Source organism: Sinocyclocheilus grahami, unplaced genomic scaffold, assembly GCF_001515645.1.
Source record: "Sinocyclocheilus grahami isolate Dianchi unplaced genomic scaffold, SAMN03320097.WGS_v1.1 scaffold218.1, whole genome shotgun sequence".
Lineage (NCBI taxonomy): Eukaryota > Metazoa > Chordata > Actinopteri > Cypriniformes > Cyprinidae > Sinocyclocheilus > Sinocyclocheilus grahami.
Genome location: NW_015505397.1, coordinates 985,958 through 1,006,813, shown reverse-complemented (window position 1 = coordinate 1,006,813; position 20,856 = coordinate 985,958). Strand labels below are relative to the sequence as shown.

General features: G+C 38.4%; 2 protein-coding genes and 1 long non-coding RNA gene across 4 annotated transcripts; 2 read left to right on the top strand and 1 right to left on the bottom strand.

The window, feature by feature from the left end:
* Nucleotides 1-377: 377 nt before the first annotated feature.
* On the top strand, nt 378-15,925 carry LOC107596350 (protocadherin gamma-C5-like). Of its 2 annotated transcripts, XM_016287074.1 has the most exons (5): nt 378-3,054; nt 8,477-8,535; nt 9,755-9,808; nt 12,389-12,486; nt 14,312-15,925. In XM_016287074.1, the coding sequence occupies exons 1-5, from the start codon at nt 613-615 to the stop codon at nt 14,584-14,586; spliced, it is 2,928 nt and encodes a 975-aa protein (XP_016142560.1). In that variant the 5' UTR covers nt 378-612; the 3' UTR covers nt 14,587-15,925. The 2 variants fall into 2 exon arrangements, with proteins under 2 accessions (XP_016142560.1, XP_016142561.1); XM_016287075.1 differs by lacking the exon at nt 9,755-9,808.
* LOC107596357 (uncharacterized) lies at nt 15,092-20,411 on the bottom strand. The gene is made up of 2 exons (XR_001610353.1): nt 19,826-20,411; nt 15,092-15,837 (listed from the first exon to the last, which is right to left on the bottom strand). It is a non-coding gene; the product is annotated as an uncharacterized lncRNA (long non-coding RNA).
* Nucleotides 16,289-19,908, top strand: LOC107596355 (protocadherin gamma-B4-like). Its single transcript, XM_016287079.1, has 2 exons — nt 16,289-16,392; nt 18,221-19,908. Exons 1-2 carry the CDS (start codon nt 16,320-16,322, stop codon nt 18,493-18,495), a joined length of 348 nt encoding a protein of 115 aa, XP_016142565.1. The 5' UTR covers nt 16,289-16,319; the 3' UTR covers nt 18,496-19,908.
* Nucleotides 20,412-20,856: the final 445 nt, after the last annotated feature.

Here is a 20,856-nt window from a genome sequence, read left to right as displayed (position 1 = left end):
TAGAATATTGTATGTATTCAGTCGCCCTCGTATCATTTCTCGTCAGTGTTTTATAATGATATGAAATATATAATTGCATTTTTTTTACCTTGAATTGCAACATTGCCAGAGTTGTCAATAGAAGTTTTCAATGGTGTTGTGGTCTGTGGCCGTGTTCGCAAATTGGCAGCGTTCCTTTGAGTCTCTGATGTTCTGTATCTCGGCTCTAAAATATTTTAAACCACATGGGATCACTGGCATGTGTGCTGGAAACAGGTCGACCTGAGCTGTGAAAGTTTCTCCAAGCGCTAGGAGAAGTGTGTGGGTGTCTCTCTCGCTCTCTCTGTGTGTGCAATAGGACGGACCTCTTTGTGACTCAGTCTCCGCCCTGTTGCGCAGCGGAGGCGCTGCTAATTCAGGGAGTTTTGGAGAAGAGCTGGATGGAGGACTGTTTTTTTCCTCTCTTGTGATTTCCCGAAAGGTTCACAGTCGTCATTAATTATGTTAAACTTCTTCCTTCGCTCCGCGCGAATCGGACTGCGTTACGCGCGACATCGTAGCGCCACTTTAATTGGAATATGGATTCTATAATACGAAAAAGTTGATACTTTTCCCCTCCCCGGATCGCACATAATGGAGAGGAGACGCTCGTGGCCCGTGCTCTGCCTCGCGCTCTCCCTCATGCACCTCTCAATCGCGTCCGGTGAGCTCCGTTATTCGGTACTGGAGGAACAGAAACCGGGGTCTGTCGTTGGGAATATAGCGAGGGATTTGGGTCTCAGCGCAATGAGGATTACTGAAAGAAATTTACAGGTGGTGTCGGGATCTAACGCGCAATATTTCGAGGTAAATCCTAACGGTGTCTTGGTTATTAGAGAGACTATCGATAGAGAGAGCATTTGCGCTTTAAGTTCGACTTGCTCTTTGCACCTTCAAATTCTTCTTCAGAACCCTTTAGAAATTCACAGAATTCTTGTTCAAATTGATGATGTAAACGACAACGCGCCGCAGTTTCCAAACGTAAATTCATCACTAGAGATTTCCGAGGCGGCCGCACCGGGAACGCGGTTCCGTCTGGAGAGCGCACGCGATCCCGATGTGGGCATTAACTCCCTACGCACGTACAGCATTTCCAGCAGCGACTATTTTGTTTTAAACGTGGAGACTAAAAGCGACGGCAGTAAGTTTCCAGAGCTCGTCCTGGAAAAGGCTCTGGACCGGGAGTCGCAGGCCGCGTTTCGCCTCTCGCTCACGGCCGTGGACGGAGGACAGCCGGAGAAATCCGGGACCACCCTCCTACTTATTAAGATTCTGGACGTGAATGACAACGCGCCGGTGTTTGATGAGCCGGTAAAAAGGGTTAGTCTTTTGGAAAACTCTCCTCCAGGAACGCTTGTGACTAAACTGAATGCCACTGATGTGGACTCTGGGATAAACGGGGAAATATCTTACTTATTCAGTAAATACACACCAGAGAGAACACTTAAAATGTTCAGTGTTGATTCTCAATCAGGGGAAATCCGTGTTGTGGGGGATGTGGATTATGAGGAAGCCAGTGTGTATGACATCACAGTACAAGCCAGGGACGGAGGCTCTCCCGCCATGGAGGGCTCATGCAACATTAAAGTGGAAATAATCGATGTGAACGATAACACTCCGGAGGTGACATTAACCTCACTAACCAGCCCCATCCGGGAGGATGCTGAAACCGGCACTGTTATTGCGTTAATCAGTGCAAAAGACTTAGATTCTGGGGATAATGGAAAAGTCACACTTAGAGTATCCCAAGTACTTCCGTTTAAACTAAAGTCAGCCTTTGGAGAACACTACACACTTGTGACTGACGGACGTCTAGACAGAGAAGTCATTGATGAGTACACTGTTGTTGTCACTGCGACTGACTCTGGCTCGCCTCCACTATCGTCTCAGAAGACTTTTGTGGTCCGTTTATCAGATGTTAATGATAATGCTCCAGTGTTCTCGCAGAACTCCTACTCAGTGGATGTAGCTGAAAATAATGCTCCTGGTACTCCGATAGTAGCAATTTCATCGTCAGATCCAGACGTTGGAGACAACGCCCGATTGTCATACTCCATCCTACCGACCACCATCCACGGCAGCCCCATTTCCTCATACGTCTACATCAACCCAGAGAACGGGAACATCTTCACCATGCGCTCTTTGGATTACGAGCAAATGAATGCGTTCAAGATCGAAGTGCAGGTGCGCGATGCTGGAGCTCCACCGCAGACGTCTAATGTCACCGTGCATGTTTTTGTGGTCGACCAGAATGACAACCCACCCATCATCCTTTACCCAACACACTCTGAAGACGCAGGGCTCCAGCTGACCGTCCTGCACGGTGCCCCCGTCGGCCATCGCGTCAACAAGATTGTCGCCGTTGACCCCGACAGCGGCCACAATGCTTGGCTCTTCTACAGTATCGCTCCAGGGGACGATTCATCGCTGTTTCACATCGAACCGCACACGGGCGAACTGCGTACCGCACAAAAACTCATGGACGACGAACAGGGTGGTAAAACCCACCCAGCTTATAACTTTATAGTGGTTGTGCGAGACAACGGCCAGCCAGCTTTGTCCACTAGCGTTTTGGTTACCGTTACCGTAGAAGAAAAAAGCGCAGATAAATCTACAGACTTCCGTATAACGCCACACAAGGGGACAGGAATGACAGACATCACTCTGTACCTCATCATCTCATTGGGCTGTGTGTCGTTGGTGTCGCTCTTGACCATGGCGGTGCTCTTGGTACGGTGCATCAGGCACAAGGATGGTTCGACATGCTGCTACTCCAGAACGGGCTTCCGTTCCAGGCATGCCTATCAGCAGAGAGCCCATAAGGACCTTCACCTCCAGCTAAACACTGATGGACCCATTAGATATATGGAGGTGGTCGGAGGGCCTCAGGAACCTCACACAAGGACCTACAGGCCCTGCTACTCAACGCTCTCCAGCAGGAGTGATTTTGTGTTTGTCAAAACTCCCATGTTGAGTCATAACAACACATTAAACATGACTTTGACTAGGAAGCACTTAATGAACTCAGCCAATGAGGTGAGAGCATACTCATCCCCACAGCCAATCAGATTCTTCACTGTTGAGTCACTAATGGTTTCTTTCTTTCACTGACACTCAAAAGTTTGGATAAGAGAATCATTTTTTTATGTTGTTGAAAGAAGTCTTTTTTTTAGCTTGCCAAGGCTGCATTTATTTGATGAAAACTACATAACATAATATTTGGTGCTCAAATATTAATAATCATTATTATCAGTGTTGTTGTTTTTTTTGCTGCTGCTAAATATTTTTTGGGAAATTGATTTATTAATTTTTTTCAGGATTCTTTGATGAAAAGAAACCTCAAACGAATAGTATTTATTTGCAATATGAATGTTTTACAACATTATAAATGTCTTTATTGCAATTTTGATCAATTTAATACATCCTTGCTGAATAAAAGTATATATATATATATATATATATATATAATCTTAACTACCCAAAACAGTTCTTTTAAATTATAATAATATTTCACAATTACTGTTTTTACTGCATTTTTTTATCAAATAAAAACAGCCTTGGTGAGCAGAAGAAATATCTCTCAAAAACATTTTAAAAATGTAGTTAATCCAAACTTTTGAGCAGTAGTGTAGGTGGAAAAAATATATCAGGTAATGTTTCAACCTCAGAGCTGGTTATTATTCATGTTGAAGCCTATTTTGTGTTTTCTCTGAGATTCTTTGTTTTATGAGCATAGTTTTGTTTTATATGAAGCAGCTGGGTAATTTGTTAAATATGCTTCAAGTGTACGTCATAGTGCCGTTTTTATGATTTAGTAACTGGCTTCCAAAAGCTGCAACAGACTGGCAGGGTGTGAGTCCTGTGACTAAACAGGAAAAAGGAGAAAGAACAGAGGAAGAAGATGTGGGATCACAAAGGAAAAGGGTGCAGATATATTAAGAACAAATGAAAAGCATTTAGCAGAGTCTGGATGGTGTCAGACAAGAAGGGAGGAGAAAATTAAGACACACTAAGGAAATATTTTAGATTTGGAAACATGGTTGTCAGAGAGAAAAAACATTTAGATTAGTGGTTCTCAACTGTTTTTGCCTCAGGACCCAGATTTGACATTGAACATCAAGTGGAGACACTAAAATAGTTTATTGTAAAAAGTAAACAAATGTCTTTGTACTGGAAAACAAGACAAAAATACAGAGTAAGGAAAATTTTTTGCAGTGCACTGGTTTAGATGGAAGATATGAACAGAAATATGGAGCAGACATTGTGAGTGCACATATCAGAAACTCTAAAGTGAGGTTGAAAGAGGCATGGATAACAGATGGACAGGAAAAGGAACTGACCGACAGACAAAAATGAGGATTTAGGTGGGGGAAGGAAAAGGCGGGAATATGACGGATGGAGAGAGAGATAAATAAGAAGTAGGTAGTGGAAGAAAGAGGTGGCGGAATAACAGGATTCCAGAGGTCATGCACTGACCCCTGACTTCCTGTTGTGCTGAACTCATATTATTGACTCCACACGTCTGAGTCATATGACATACTCTGTGTGTCACATCTGGGATATCCCATAGTAAATCTCCATTGTAACTGTGAGACAATTCTCATTTGCATGAACTCTTGTGTATGATTTGTCAGTTTCTTATTGCAAGTTCCTCCTGTGTTTCTGTGGCATGCAAAGCAGTTATTTCTAGAGTTTTGGTCAAGTGTTATATGAGTTTGCTGTTTGTCGAAACTGAATTCCTCTGTAATCTCCTGTGTTTATGTCTGTAGGGGATGAGCCTGAGAAATGGAGATTTTCCTCTTTCTTTCACCCATTCTCTCCGTTCGGGACCTAATGTCCCATCTCTAAGTCTCTTGAGAGTCGTTCTGTCTCTCGGGTCGCTGGGCTGCCATCTGGCTCTGCTGTCATGACACGTGCTCTCTCTCTCTGTGTGTGTGTGTGTGTGTGTGTGTGTGTGTGGTTCTCTTGGTCCATAGCAGATTCTGGACCTATAAGAATGATTTTGATAATCTTGCATTAGTTACTCTTAATGGTTTCTTACCTTTTCTTTTTCACCATCAAAAACATCTTTTGACTTTCACTTCCCTTTTACCATCTTTCTTTCCAACGTTTTAAGAGTGAATCTCACATAATCTGTCAAAAAATGTCTAGATCATATTGTGCTTTAAAAAGCTTTTAGAATTTCAGAAATTAGAATTTCTTGCCTTTTCATGACAACTGCGCACAGTCTATCTCATTTTCATGACTGCAACGCTTAATGCATGCAGTAAAATTGTTTTTTTTATTATTTAAAATATTGAATAAGAATCTAATGAGAATAATGACTCAACTTAATTTCAAGTTGCAGTAATTTGAATTTGTAAAAATGTCAAATGTTCCTAAATTGTCATAATTCTTTATCTTTACCTTTTTTTAATTCAAATTTTAGAAATGTTCATTACAATTAAAGCACAACTTTCAGTTCTCATTATTATAATGCAAAAAAATGTAAAATAAAATAATAATAATAATAACAACATTCTTTTTAGCATCTGCCGACGCTCCCCTCTGGGCTCCCGTAGTTCCGAATGGACTCAGCCCTCCCCCCACGCGTTTGCCATAGAGATACACAAACAACATGGCAGCAAGCAGGGAAGAACTCGTTCCCAAGAAAGGCACAGTAGTGTCATCCGTAATTTAGAATTGGTTCGGTTTTGCGGCGTCAGACACAGAACAAACAACACCCAAAGTGTGTTTGAAGTCTGTTGCTAGCAAAGGTAGCAGTACGACCAATTTACTGCTGCACCTCAAACAGAGGCATGCTGCCAAGTGAGAGAGATGTTGTGCCCTACGAAATGAGCAAGACACACAAGGCACAAGCACAGCCGCCAAAAAACAACCTACAGCACTGTTACTCATTGCGTGGCTCGCCAAGCTTTACTTTGTGGCTCGCATGGCAGTAAATAATACGATGATATGATCATGCAGTCAATACAGATATTTCATAAAAACATTAAAAACAAGCAGGGCTATAACAGAACCCATTAAAAAAACTCACACCATGTCAACACCAGATGCGAGTGGCGCGATCCGACAAAAGACAATAGAACCCAGTGATGTTGTCTACACTGGATGCGGCGCAGAGCGATGCGACACGATCCCCATCAGTAAACTGATGCCTCGTTCTATTTATGACGAACTGTACTAACACTATGTTCAGATGATTTGCAACTGTAGTGTAGTGTCAACAAGTGTAGACACGGTCAGACAGTGTGCTCATTACAAATAATTTATATATTTTTTCAAAATACCCAAAACAGCGGCATTACAAGATGTAAATATATACTACAAAATATATTTACACTTGCTCTGTCCTACGTCCATGACACTGACTCACTGCGGAGTTGCCAGTTTTAATCTTAATAGCTCTTAACGCCGAATGTGCACTTGGATGGTTAGATACACGATGGGCTAGTATAAAAAAATAAAAGAACTTAAGGTCTTTCCAACATTAAGGTAATCCTGCATTTTTTTTTTTATCATCTTGTCTCAGTTACAAATTTGAATGGTAAATGATAAAGAATGATAGCCCCTTTTGTATTCCATTGCATTGCATTGCATATGAGGGATGACAGATTGATAAAAAGACATGCTATTTATGACTAGATGTAACTTTTGATACTTCACGGTAAACGTGGCTCTCTGATTGACTTTGCCCTATCAGTGCGGCTCCCATGTAAAAAAATAGTGAAGACCACTGACCTACAGTCTTACAAACATTTACAAACTGTATCCGGTGTGTGTGTGTGTGTGTGTGTGTGTGTGTGTGTGTGTGTGTGTGTGTTTGGGAGCATGACACATCTATTGTGTGTTATTTGTATAACTATTCAGTATGTAAATAGAATTATCTGAGGGGACACTTCCCACCTGCAACTGTGACCTTGAGTTAATGTGGCAAGGTCAAGTCGTGTGACATCGTTCTGATCACCGTGGCGATGGTGAATCTTGAATAAAAAATGGAACATAGTTAAGTCTAATGGCAAAAATGTAACAGTACTGTTTGAAATGTTAATTGTTTCACATTGCAAAAACAGTAGATGGTATACAGTATATAGTCATGAGAAAGATCTCATTATGGAAGATTTGGCTTTATTTTCTGACATTCCTGCAGGCAAGTGTAACCATGCTTCATGCTCACTCGCTCTGAACTCTTTGTGTCCTAGCCAAATTAGTGTTTTGTACACATGAGGATATGCAGGAATCATTACTGTCTGAAAGACTCTGACCCTGGATGTGACTAATGTTGTGATTGTTCTGATTAATCTGATGTGGTTTAGTGTATAATGTTCTGTGTGCAGAGTAAGGCGTGTTTGTGTTGGGGTCAGAGTCACCTGTGCTCTGTTTGTGAGGTTTAGGATCATGTGTTTATGGGTTTCCTTGGCTATCTGGCTATACTTAGTAAAAAAAAACAGTTCACAGACGTCATCTAAATAGGTTTTCACATTTGTAGACTTTGTTTTGTATTTTCACATACAGTTTGGTTTAGGTTAGTCTTGTTGTTATAGCGTTTAATTATTGTGTTTATTGGTTTACCTGGCTATACTTTGTGATCAGAATTATCCCCAAAAGTAGTCTAAATTGGGGAAAAGAAACTGTATTTTTCTTCTTTTTTCCCATTTGTCCCCAAAATAAGTTTTTTTTATGCGTGTGACCCAGATGCTATTTTTAAGAGATTAAGAGATTAGATTTACAATTGGCAAAAGGTGTTATTTGTATAACTATTTACAAAAGGCTTTTATCATGTTTTTTTCCCTTCTTTTTTTCTTTATTTCATTTTAGGGTTTGTGACATTTTAAAGAGATAATATGCAGTGTGTGTGAGTGTTTGCTGTCCTGAGGATGTAATCACAATGGTCTTTCTGTCTTTGGCCCAATTAGTCACAGAGCTTGTTTCTCGTTCACTGGAACAATCCTGGACTCTCTCTGAGAGTGTGTTGTGTGTGTGTGTGTGTGTGTGTGTGTGTTCAGACTGAAACGCTTGAATTCCTGTTCATCCCAACCACGCTTCAGATGCGCTATCATTATTAATTGCTCTGTATGTGTGTGTGTGTGTGTGTGTGTGTGTGTGTGTGTGTGTGAATATCCGTAACTTATTGAGCACCCATCTATTTTAAATGAAACCTCTTTAGAAGTAATTTGTCAAAGCTGCTTCTGACATTCATTTAGACTTTATCGTATTCATGTTTCCTTTGGCATTATGTAATAAAGTAAACAAGTCTCTCGTTCTCGTGGTTTGGTCACATGCTGCGTCCTCAAGGTCACACTGACGGCCGTCACCGTATACAGGATACGGATACACTTACATAATTTCTCTGTCCCCGTGGCAATAGCGAGGTCACACAAATAGACTCACAAATGAATGGTACTGTACTTTTCTTTTTATATGTCATTACTCATGCTTTCCTTTTGTCTCGTTACAGCAAAAACCACCCAGCGCTGACTGGCGTTTCACCCAGAACCAGAGGCCCGGGCCCAGCGGGTGAGTAGCACACACACGTTCACTAAGATTTGCAATATGCAAAGGTAGAAAGTCACCTCTTTTGAAAGCAGAAACATTTGCATTGAATAAATGGTTAGCACACACACACATATGTATACTGTATATTGTATGTGTGTGTGTGTGTATAGAGTAAGATTTAAGTAATGTATGCAGATTTGCTTGTGTATAAAAAATACAGGCTGTGTTCAAGCTAGTATTGTGTGCACAGACTGCTTATTGCATATATATGACATGTAGAGTGCAATTCCAAAGATACCCAAAGAGAAAGAGAGAAACAAGAAGAGAAAAAAAGTAGCTGTGCTGAATATTAATTTTCTTCTCTTAACAAAATGGCTGCTGTTTTTCATGCACTTTCCCCTCCACCCCCAACACTTCAATCTGCCAAGAGAAAGAGAGAGAGGCCAGAAAGAGTAAAAGAGGGGGACAGTGAGGTTTATTGCCATGCTAATGCCTGTTATAGTCATGCATTGTGCTGAAACTGATTGGAACTATTAAGATTCCAAAGAGCTTTGACACTTTCAGTGTGATTGACAACAAATTATCCAATCAGATGCTCTTTAGGGGGAGGGGTCGGTCACAGACAGCCAATAGGGTCCAGATTCTCTCGTGTGCCAGTGTTCATGGTGCACTGGTTTCCATAACAGACGTTACACAACACATTCCAGGCTGACAAGACCCAGTTTGAAAGAAGCCATTTGGGAGAAATTAAATCTTTTTGTTTAGTTTAAATTGGCAGCGCTACATATATAGCAGCAGGCCTGAAGATCTGTGTGTTGTTAGCAGGGATATTACACTGTAAAATAATTTTAAGTTATAAATAAAATGAAAATTGGAGTATGTTTTACAAGAAAATACCATTTCAGTCTTTCTGCTTTAAAATGTCATGTTTAATCACTTGTCATTTTTTATAAATTTACTTGTCATTTTTGGGAATTTTCTTGTCATTTTTTAGTTAAAATTGTTTAAAAGTTTCAGTGTATAGTTAACTAAAGCTATTTTAAAAATCACTTGTAATAATATAATAAAATAAAACATTAAAAGAACTTTCCAAGTTACCAAGGCATTTCTCATTTTCATTTGAAACTATAAAACTATAATAGTATCTCAATGATACTAAAATAACACAGTGCTTCAGTTTTAGACTTATTTACCTTAGTTTCTTCCAAACTACCATAGTTAATATCAATATTTTTTTCAGTTCCTTCAAGCTCCACTCTACACATGTAAGATGGATGCCGCCGAGCAGGCTGAGGTATTGAAGTATAGCTAGAGCCCCTGCTCGTTCCTGTAGGTTTCTCCCTGGGTCAGGTTCGTCATCTGAAACTACTGGTGCTGCATTAGTGTCCAATAGTGATGCTGGGGCTCATAGAATAGAATAGAAAACAGTGTGTAGAGTTGTGCACATTAGTAGCTCCGGCCTTGTTGCAGTGCATCCCACGGTTTTGGATCCATGAAGGGAATTGCACAACAAATAATGACTTAATTTCCTTTATGTGAACATTTGTAAGGGGTTTTATGAATTAATAGCTACAAACGATGACATCTTGGACCATAACTCGTGGTTTTTGACAACCCACACAATCTGGTCCACAGGAAGTGATTATCTGACCACAGGATGTGATAATGCTGACCACAGGAAGTCTGATTTCCTGCAAGTGTGATGAGACGACGATTGTGGTGAAATTAGGCATTTTATCTTCATGCTTATAAACAGGAACTGCTGTCTGTCGTCCTGAAGTGTTGTGCCAGGATATGGCGAGTTAACCTGTTTTTTCATTGACCTATGTTTAAAGTGGTTAAGGATCTGAACTGGAGTAAATCACTGATTTCAGATCAGCTCTGGTTCTCATTAGGGTTGTTTGCTCTAAAACAACATCACCCTGTTTTTCCCTCATCTTGGCACTGCGAGTTCATCTCTTTTGAAATGCTTGGCAAAAACAGTGTCTTTCCCTCCTCAAATGTCTTTCTGCCCTTCATTCTTTTACCCTTTCTGTCACTTTTTCCTTCACGTGCTTAAATTCCAGTTTTTGTTCTTCATGGTTTATCTATTCTTTCTTTCTTCCTGTCTTTCTTTCTTTCTTTCCCAATGTCCTCTTCTTTTCCTGTCTTTGAGTCTGTTTTCGTCCTCCTCTCCCACCTGTCCTGCGGTCATGCCTTGTATGCAGATGTTGTGCTGTGCCGCTGCGGTTGATTGTCTGGTGTCTGTGGTGATAGACGGTTTTACAGCTGCTGGGCTCATATAAGATAGGAAGTGAGACCCCGACAGAGACAGATGGCTTTTAGCATTAGCATCTCATTCTCTCTCTGTGCTAGAGATACTTGTTAGTCATTCATACTTATTTGAATTTTGTCCATACAGATGGTGGGTTCGGTGGTTTTGTCCTGTTTGTTATGACCCATTTTTTTCATTTGAGTTTAACCAAACAAAAGCCTTCAGAACAGTAAACAGCCTGCAGTAACAAGATCATTATTTAGCTTGGTGTTTTATTTATTGTTTGTGTTTATTATTAATAATAGTAATTATTAAGCATTATGCATTTTACCAAGATCCTACGCATTTTTTAATGATTTTATAAAAAGCCTGCTTTGCATCATAATAATTTTAATTAATTTTAAAATAATAATTTAAAAATGATTTTCACTTTGGTTAATGGCACTGATCTAGATTTTCCAAGTATTCCCACACTTAAGATTCTTGATCTTTCATATGCTCAAATGTTGAGCAAATATGTTCAAAAGTTTGGGGTCAGTAAGATTATAAAAAAATTTTTTTTTAAAGAAATCAATACTTTGATTCAGCAAGATGGCATTAAATTGATCAAAAGTGAAAGTAAAGACAAAAATCTACTTGATGTTCTTGTTCTGTTCTTTTGAGCTTTCTATTCATCAAAGAATCCTGAAAAAATAAATGTATCACTGTTTCCACAAAAATATTAAGCAGCACTATTTATTAACTCTTTTTAAAATTAATAACAAGAAATGTTTCTTGAGCAGCAAATCAGCATATTAGAATGATTTCTGAAGGATCGTGTGACACTGTAGACTGGAATAATGATGCAGGAATTGTATCACAGGAATAAATTACATTTTATAATATATTCAAATAGCTAACAGCTATTTTTAATTTGAATAATATTTCTTGTTATTACAGTTTTTACTGTATTTTTTTATCTAATAAATGCAGCCTTGAGACTTCTTCCAAAAACATTTATAAAAAAGTTTTTTGAACAGTAGCGTGTTTCCTGATGTTACTGGGAACAGGATGAGGAATCTCCATTATTCTTCCCACACGCAGGGAAAAGACATCCGGGATGTTTTTATGAGGAACAGCGATTTGTCCTTTGCTCATGTAGTGTTTTTAATTAACACATTATGTCTTGTTTGTGGAGCTCTAACCTTCAAAACAAAACTCCTGTTAGTGGGGAATTAATGGAGGTAAATTGGAAGAGTATTTGTTGCTTTTCCTGGTTACCGACAGCAAAGCAAGCTTTGCGTGTAATGAGGTGAATTTTAGTGCGATCAGAGCTTTTGTTCACTGTGGATGCAAATTGCAGAGTTTTTAAACAAGCCTTTGATGATCAAGTTGCCGCACATGGAAATGTTCAGTGGTTTTGTGTGCATGTGCTGTCTCCGGTCGTTTTCATTTTCCAACTTGGTGTTGTTAAACATGGAGGATTGTGTGTGTGTGTGTGTGTGTGTGTGTGTGTGTGTGCGTGTGTGTGTGAGAAATTAGGGCACAAAGCGCCTCACACACTCACTGCAGCTGTTGCTGATAGAAGCAGTACAGAACGGCCTCTGTTTTGCTGACTCTATTTCCTTTTCCTCTCTGCAGAGCTGCCGCCACTCCTGAGGTTGCCATGGGAACAGGGCCCTGGCCCAACCCCCCAACCGAGGCTGAGCAGCTCCAGGTGCTGATGGCTGCTGCTAATGGTGAGAATCTCTCACTTGCTCTTTAATGGTGTCATCACTGTGCATATGTATTGTTGAAAACATGAGAAACATACAGAACAGAGTGTTGACTTCATTGCATTGCTATCTGATTAATAATTTACATCATAATCAGATGAATTTTTGCATATATGTTTGTCTTGCATGCATCATGGACAATTATGTAGAATGAGCACATGCACAGTCACAGATGTCCACGTGGGAACACACACACACACACACACACAGAGTTCAGTGGCCCGTGTCTATACAAAGCACATCAAAGCTTTTGACACACATGACGTAAGGCTCTCTCATGTTTCCCTTTATTTTCAATACTGCTGCGACTGAGCAGGAATAAAAAGAAAGTGACTCATCACACATTTACTTAGTTGCTGTGGTATTTTCTCATCATTTAGATGGATTCTGCTGTTACATAAAGCTAATCATGACTACAGACTAACACTAAATTATAATTTTGCCTGTAAAACACATGCACTACAAATGTTTGGGGTTGGTAAGATATTATTATTTTATTTATTATTAATTTTTAATTTGTTTTGTTTTTTTGACTGTCATTAGTCATTAATGCTCACCAATGCTGTATTTATTTGATTAAAAAACAGTAATATTGTGAAATATTTTTACAATATAATTAACTGTTTTCTATGAGAATATATGTTAAAATGTAATTCCTGTGTTCAAAGCTGAATTTTCAGCATCATTACTCCAGTCTTCAGTGTCACACGATCCTTCAGAAATCATTCTAATATGCTGATTTGCTGCTTAAGAAACATTTCTGATTTTAAAAAGAGTTAATATATAAAGTGGTGCCTAATATCCTAATATTTTTATGAAAACAGTGATAGATTTTTTTTCAGGGTTCTTTGATGAAAAGAAAGTTCAAAAGAACAGAAAAAGAACATCATGTAGATTTTTTTATAATATCATAAGTGTCTGTTCTGTCACTTTTGAGCAATTTAATACATTCTTGCTGAATAAAAGTAAAAAAAAAAAAATCTTACTGACCCCAAACTTTTGAACTGTGTAAAAGATTAGAACTGATTGTTTTGACCAGATCCACATTCACACAGACACATGAGAAATAAGTGGAATAATTTTATATTTCAGCAAAGACTGAGACAGGCGTTATTGAGTTATTTGGTTCCCATTGGAGAGAGTCCATGTTTTCACTGTTCTGTCCAGTGCTGTTCTGAGATCAGCCATTCAGCAGTTTTCCATTAGCACTCACTTTGTTTGAATTTGTCATTGTTCTTTTTTCTAGGTTGAAAACCTGTAGAATTGGCTTTGTTGCATAGCCTTTTTTATTTACTGGGACTTGATATCTTGTCATTTTAAGTCCAAAACAATTATGTAAATGTATATCTTGATTTAAGTATGTTTTATATTTTTTACTGGGAAACAAGACAAAAAAGAAAACCTCTTTTTTTTCAGTGTTTAAATTGTTTATTTTTTATGAACCCACTGTCAGGTAATATTCCTAATTTTAAGCATAAACACATTTTGATACATTTTTCAGAACACAAACCTTAATATTGTAATTTATTTTGCTTCCCAAATAAATTTATCTTGATTTAAGAATGTTTAGATATCTTTACTTGATTTTGTATGATAAAATATGAAAATAATTTTTTGCCGTGATAGTTTATTCATTTCGCAAAAGCTTTCATGCAAAGCGGCACTTTTTTGGTGACTGTTTTATTACCTCTTACCATAACATATTTAAACAAATTATTTCAAAAAGAGTTCAGGAGCTGTGTGAAATCCTCCCCAAATCACCTAACAGAAAACGCTCTTCTCTCTGCAGAGGTCAGCGAGGCGACCAACACTCTGGCTCCGGGCACCATGGGTCTGAGCACCCGCTACAACCCTCAGTTCACCCTGCAGCACGTCCCTGATTACCGGCAGAACGTCTACATCCCTGGCAGCACCGCCACCCTGACCTCCAACCAGCAGCAACCCCAACAGGCCCTGCCACCTCCACAGGCCGCCATAGCTGCTGCTGCTGCCCAACCTGAGCCGCCCAACGCTGCCCAGACGCCCGCCAGCAAGAAGAAATCTACCAAGAAGGAGAAGAAGTAGAGAGCCATAGGTAGATATGAGGTTTAGGGAGGCGACTCCATTTCTGTGCTGTTCTGAGGTTTGCTGGAAATCTGCAACTATTTAGAGGAAAAATATTAGGGTAAAAAAAAGTGTGTCAATGTAAACCCACTTCTAACCACTTTGTCTATTTCACACATGTATTTGTTTTACTTAAGCCTAAGTACTGTAAATTTGTTTCCTGATTAATTTGGACATTTTGGAGAGAATTTAGTTTTTCATTCTCACGTTTGCAAAGTTTATGCAACTTCTAAGTGACACTATACTCCTGCGTATATCAAGCCAGTAATGTATTTACAACAGTACTTTACCGTGAACATGTTAAACTGACATCTGGACAAAAAGAGGAATTGTATTCTTGTAATATTCACGTTCTTGTTTATACAAAGACACAGTGTTGCTGTGGATGTTGTAATGCTTGTAAAATGCATCATGATTATTACTTTACTTTTTTGTTATTGTTTGCTAAAATACCACTATGGACTTGTTTTATTGATCATTTTAGGAGAAGTGTTGACGTAGATGCAAGTCAGGTGTTTATTGCTGCATGCTGTTTTTTTGCGCTATAGATAATCTCCATATCACCTGACATCTATGAACACCCATCTACAACTTTCTCACGGAGGAGGAGTTGGGCAGTTAAACCATCCGCTTTTATGATGATTTGAATTTGCTTTTCAAGAATGGATCCCCCTGTGTATCACTGAGCCAGAGTTTGGTTGTTGTTGATTTTTTGTGTTAACTGAATGTTTATGGAGCATTAGTGATGGCCAAGCCATAATGGGGGCATTGTGAAACCAGTTACAAGTTCACAAGTGCCCGCAGTGGCATATCGCCCTTAGTATTCAGTATTTCCAGGTTATCCTGAAGTGTTGAAGCTCTTTATCAGTGCTGGTTGTAATTAGATGGGTTACTTTAAGTGAGTATCTGTAGTTTTGATGGTGACAAAACCTCCTGACTTTGTGAGTTGCTGATCTAGGCAGCAGTTTCCTAATGCTAAGGCTGTTCTTTCTTTTGACCATGTGCAACAAGCTCAATGGAATATGAATACAGTTAAAATTCAATACCAGTTAGGATTGATGCTGTTTTAGGAGACAACTTGCAATCATTGAATGTACAACAAGCACGCTAACTGTCGTTAATGAGTTAGTTATTAGAACTTTGGAAAGCTGGTTTTGGAAAATACTTGTAATGCAAAGATTCTGTCCAAATGCTGGTAAAAACACATGAAACCTTTTCAGATAATCAGCTCAAGAGGAATGGCTTACTACTGGAATGTCCTTTTATTTTACAGGGAAAAAATATAAAAATGGAGAAAAAGAAGAAAATAAACACTTTTGACACTCTGTTACCAATGTAGTTCTTTAGTACTATGAAGGCCGACTAACGCACCTGTAAATAAAGAGTTTAACTTTTACCTATGAAAATAAATAGTGACACACTCTTAGCCTAGAAGTTGTGAAGTTATGCATATATTTTTGTGTTAATCATCCTCTTTTCCTGTCACACTTTTCCATGAAGACACAAAATAGAGGGCAAATGTGTGTGTGTGTGTGTGTGTGTGTGTGTGCGTGTGTGTGTGAGAAATTAGGGCACAAAGCACCTCACACACTCACTGCAGCTGTTGCTGATAGAAGCAGTACAGAACGGCCTCTGTTTTGCTGACTCTATTTCCTTTTCCTCTCTGCAGAGCTGCCGCCACTCCTGAGGTTGCCATGGGAACAGGGCCCTGGCCCAACCCCCCAACCGAGGCTGAGCAGCTCCAGGTGCTGATGGCTGCTGCTAATGGTGAGAATCTCTCACTTGCTCTTTAATGGTGTCATCACTGTGCATATGTATTGTTGAAAACATGAGAAACATACAGAACAGAGTGTTGACTTCATTGCATTGCTATCTGATTAATAATTTACATCATAATCAGATGAATTTTTGCATATATGTTTGTCTTGCATGCATCATGGACAATTATGTAGAATGAGCACATGCACAGTCACAGATGTCCACGTGGGAACACACACACACACACACACACAGAGTTCAGTGGCCCGTGTCTATACAAAGCACATCAAAGCTTTTGACACACATGACGTAAGGCTCTCTCATGTTTCCCTTTATTTTCAATACTGCTGCGACTGAGCAGGAATAAAAAGAAAGTGACTCATCACACATTTACTTAGTTGCTGTGGTATTTTCTCATCATTTAGATGGATTATGCTGTTACATAAAGCTAATCATGACTACAGACTAACACTAAATTATAATTTTGCCTGTAAAACACATGCACTACAAATGTTTGGGGTTGGTAAGATATTATTATTATTTTATTTATTATTAATTTTTAATTTGTTTAGTTTTTTTGACTGTCATTAGTCATTAATGCTCACCAATGCTGTATTTATTTGATTAAAAAACAGTAATATTGTGAAATATTTTTACAATATAATTAACTGTTTTCTATGAGAATATATGTTAAAATGTAATTCCTGTGTTCAAAGCTGAATTTTCAGCATCATTACTCCAGTCTTCAGTGTCACACGATCCTTCAGAAATCATTCTAATATGCTGATTTGCTGCTTAAGAAACATTTCTGATTTTAAAAAGAGTTAATATATAAAGTGGTGCCTAATATCCTAATATTTTTATGAAAACAGTGATAGATTTTTTTTCAGGGTTCTTTGATGAAAAGAAAGTTCAAAAGAACAGAAAAAGAACATCATGTAGATTTTTTTATAATATCATAAGTGTCTGTTCTGTCACTTTTGAGCAATTTAATACATTCTTGCTGAATAAAAGTAAAAAAAAAAAAATCTTACTGACCCCAAACTTTTGAACTGTGTAAAAGATTAGAACTGATTGTTTTGACCAGATCCACATTCACACAGACACATGAGAAATAAGTGGAATAATTTTATATTTCAGCAAAGACTGAGACAGGCGTTATTGAGTTATTTGGTTCCCATTGGAGAGAGTCCATGTTTTCACTGTTCTGTCCAGTGCTGTTCTGAGATCAGCCATTCAGCAGTTTTCCATTAGCACTCACTTTGTTTGAATTTGTCATTGTTCTTTTTTCTAGGTTGAAAACCTGTAGAATTGGCTTTGTTGCATAGCCTTTTTTATTTACTGGGACTTGATATCTTGTCATTTTAAGTCCAAAACAATTATGTAAATGTATATCTTGATTTAAGTATGTTTTATATTTTTTACTGGGAAACAAGACAAAAAAGAAAACCTCTTTTTTTTCAGTGTTTAAATTGTTTATTTTTTATGAACCCACTGTCAGGTAATATTCCTAATTTTAAGCATAAACACATTTTGATACATTTTTCAGAACACAAACCTTAATATTGTAATTTATTTTGCTTCCCAAATAAATTTATCTTGATTTAAGAATGTTTAGATATCTTTACTTGATTTTGTATGATAAAATATGAAAATAATTTTTTGCCGTGATAGTTTATTCATTTCGCAAAAGCTTTCATGCAAAGCGGCACTTTTTTGGTGACTGTTTTATTACCTCTTACCATAACATATTTAAACAAATTATTTCAAAAAGAGTTCAGGAGCTGTGTGAAATCCTCCCCAAATCACCTAACAGAAAACGCTCTTCTCTCTGCAGAGGTCAGCGAGGCGACCAACACTCTGGCTCCGGGCACCATGGGTCTGAGCACCCGCTACAACCCTCAGTTCACCCTGCAGCACGTCCCTGATTACCGGCAGAACGTCTACATCCCTGGCAGCACCGCCACCCTGACCTCCAACCAGCAGCAACCCCAACAGGCCCTGCCACCTCCACAGGCCGCCATAGCTGCTGCTGCTGCCCAACCTGAGCCGCCCAACGCTGCCCAGACGCCCGCCAGCAAGAAGAAATCTACCAAGAAGGAGAAGAAGTAGAGAGCCATAGGTAGATATGAGGTTTAGGGAGGCGACTCCATTTCTGTGCTGTTCTGAGGTTTGCTGGAAATCTGCAACTATTTAGAGGAAAAATATTAGGGTAAAAAAAAGTGTGTCAATGTAAACCCACTTCTAACCACTTTGTCTATTTCACACATGTATTTGTTTTACTTAAGCCTAAGTACTGTAAATTTGTTTCCTGATTAATTTGGACATTTTGGAGAGAATTTAGTTTTTCATTCTCACGTTTGCAAAGTTTATGCAACTTCTAAGTGACACTATACTCCTGCGTATATCAAGCCAGTAATGTATTTACAACAGTACTTTACCGTGAACATGTTAAACTGACATCTGGACAAAAAGAGGAATTGTATTCTTGTAATATTCACGTTCTTGTTTATACAAAGACACAGTGTTGCTGTGGATGTTGTAATGCTTGTAAAATGCATCATGATTATTACTTTACTTTTTTGTTATTGTTTGCTAAAATACCACTATGGACTTGTTTTATTGATCATTTTAGGAGAAGTGTTGACGTAGATGCAAGTCAGGTGTTTATTGCTGCATGCTGTTTTTTTGCGCTATAGATAATCTCCATATCACCTGACATCTATGAACACCCATCTACAACTTTCTCACGGAGGAGGAGTTGGGCAGTTAAACCATCCGCTTTTATGATGATTTGAATTTGCTTTTCAAGAATGGATCCCCCTGTGTATCACTGAGCCAGAGTTTGGTTGTTGTTGATTTTTTGTGTTAACTGAATGTTTATGGAGCATTAGTGATGGCCAAGCCATAATGGGGGCATTGTGAAACCAGTTACAAGTTCACAAGTGCCCGCAGTGGCATATCGCCCTTAGTATTCAGTATTTCCAGGTTATCCTGAAGTGTTGAAGCTCTTTATCAGTGCTGGTTGTAATTAGATGGGTTACTTTAAGTGAGTATCTGTAGTTTTGATGGTGACAAAACCTCCTGACTTTGTGAGTTGCTGATCTAGGCAGCAGTTTCCTAATGCTAAGGCTGTTCTTTCTTTTGACCATGTGCAACAAGCTCAATGGAATATGAATACAGTTAAAATTCAATACCAGTTAGGATTGATGCTGTTTTAGGAGACAACTTGCAATCATTGAATGTACAACAAGCACGCTAACTGTCGTTAATGAGTTAGTTATTAGAACTTTGGAAAGCTGGTTTTGGAAAATACTTGTAATGCAAAGATTCTGTCCAAATGCTGGTACCGGTTCACTTTGCTTCTGAATACAGCAGTTCTCGTACCATTGGCATGATGTTACTTTGTAAATAGAAATTTGTCCTTAAAAACACATGAAACCTTTTCAGATAATCAGCTCAAGAGGAATGGCTTACTACTGGAATGTCCTTTTATTTTACAGGGAAAAAATATAAAAATGGAGAAAAAGAAGAAAATAAACACTTTTGACACTCTGTTACCAATGTAGTTCTTTAGTACTATGAAGGCCGACTAACGCACCTGTAAATAAAGAGTTTAACTTTTACCTATGAAAATAAATAGTGACACACTCTTAGCCTAGAAGTTGTGAAGTTATGCATATATTTTTGTGTTAATCATCCTCTTTTCCTGTCACACTTTTCCATGAAGACACAAAATAGAGGGCAAATAGATCTAAAATCCTCTATTATTAATCTTGTGCGCTCTGTCATGCTTACATGTGAGAATGCTTCTTAATGTCTATATGAAGAATCTGAATAGATCTATTATCTGTGTGTGTGTGTCTGCTGATGCTGTAATCTTGCTGTAACATCTCCGATAAGACGCTTTGATTCCTGGCTCCTATGTGCTACTCACATTTTGTATGCTAATATTTATATTGCTGTTTTTTGTTTTCTTTTCCTGAACACTGACATTTCAAATAAAAGGTTCTCAAATTATTAGTGTTTTTGTATGTGTGTGTGTGTGGTTCAGTTGTAAAAGTTTGAATTTATTCAGAATAGCACAGCTGTACAAGGATGAATCTTACAAAATGTCAATAGATAGATATGATATACACTTATACCTGTGTATATACACACATACCCACAAAAATATAGACAGTATATAGACATGCACATATTTACACACATATTTAAAAAAAAAAAAATTACTCTTTTAATGCTTTGGCAAGACAGTTTCTGGTTTCCAGAGAATATGCAAACTGTTTCATTTATAAAGCTGGTAGGAAAACCTTTTATAATTTTACATGAAACATTAAAAAAAATAGTGTATACTGTACATACAGTAGTCAACATTTGAAATGTGGCTCAAGACCTTTAATCAAAGTTGTCCTATAAACCTAAAACCAAAATGCGTTCTTGTCTTAGGACAACTTTGATTAACTTTTTGAT

What these genes read in the sequence shown, in the direction of transcription:
- LOC107596350 (XM_016287074.1), top strand. Translation starts at nt 613, where the DNA reads ATGGAGAGGAGACGCTCGTGGCCCGTGCTCTGCCTCGCGCTCTCCCTC. An exon ending in ATGCCGCCGAGCAGGCTGAG is followed by an intron (nt 9,809 to 12,388) that starts GTATTGAAGTAT and finishes TCCTCTCTGCAG; the next exon opens with AGCTGCCGCCACTCCTGAGG. An exon ending in GCTGATGGCTGCTGCTAATG is followed by an intron (nt 12,487 to 14,311) that starts GTGAGAATCTCT and finishes TTCTCTCTGCAG; the next exon opens with AGGTCAGCGAGGCGACCAAC.
- LOC107596355 (XM_016287079.1), top strand. Translation starts at nt 16,320, where the DNA reads ATGGGAACAGGGCCCTGGCCCAACCCCCCAACCGAGGCTGAGCAGCTC. An exon ending in GCTGATGGCTGCTGCTAATG is followed by an intron (nt 16,393 to 18,220) that starts GTGAGAATCTCT and finishes TTCTCTCTGCAG; the next exon opens with AGGTCAGCGAGGCGACCAAC.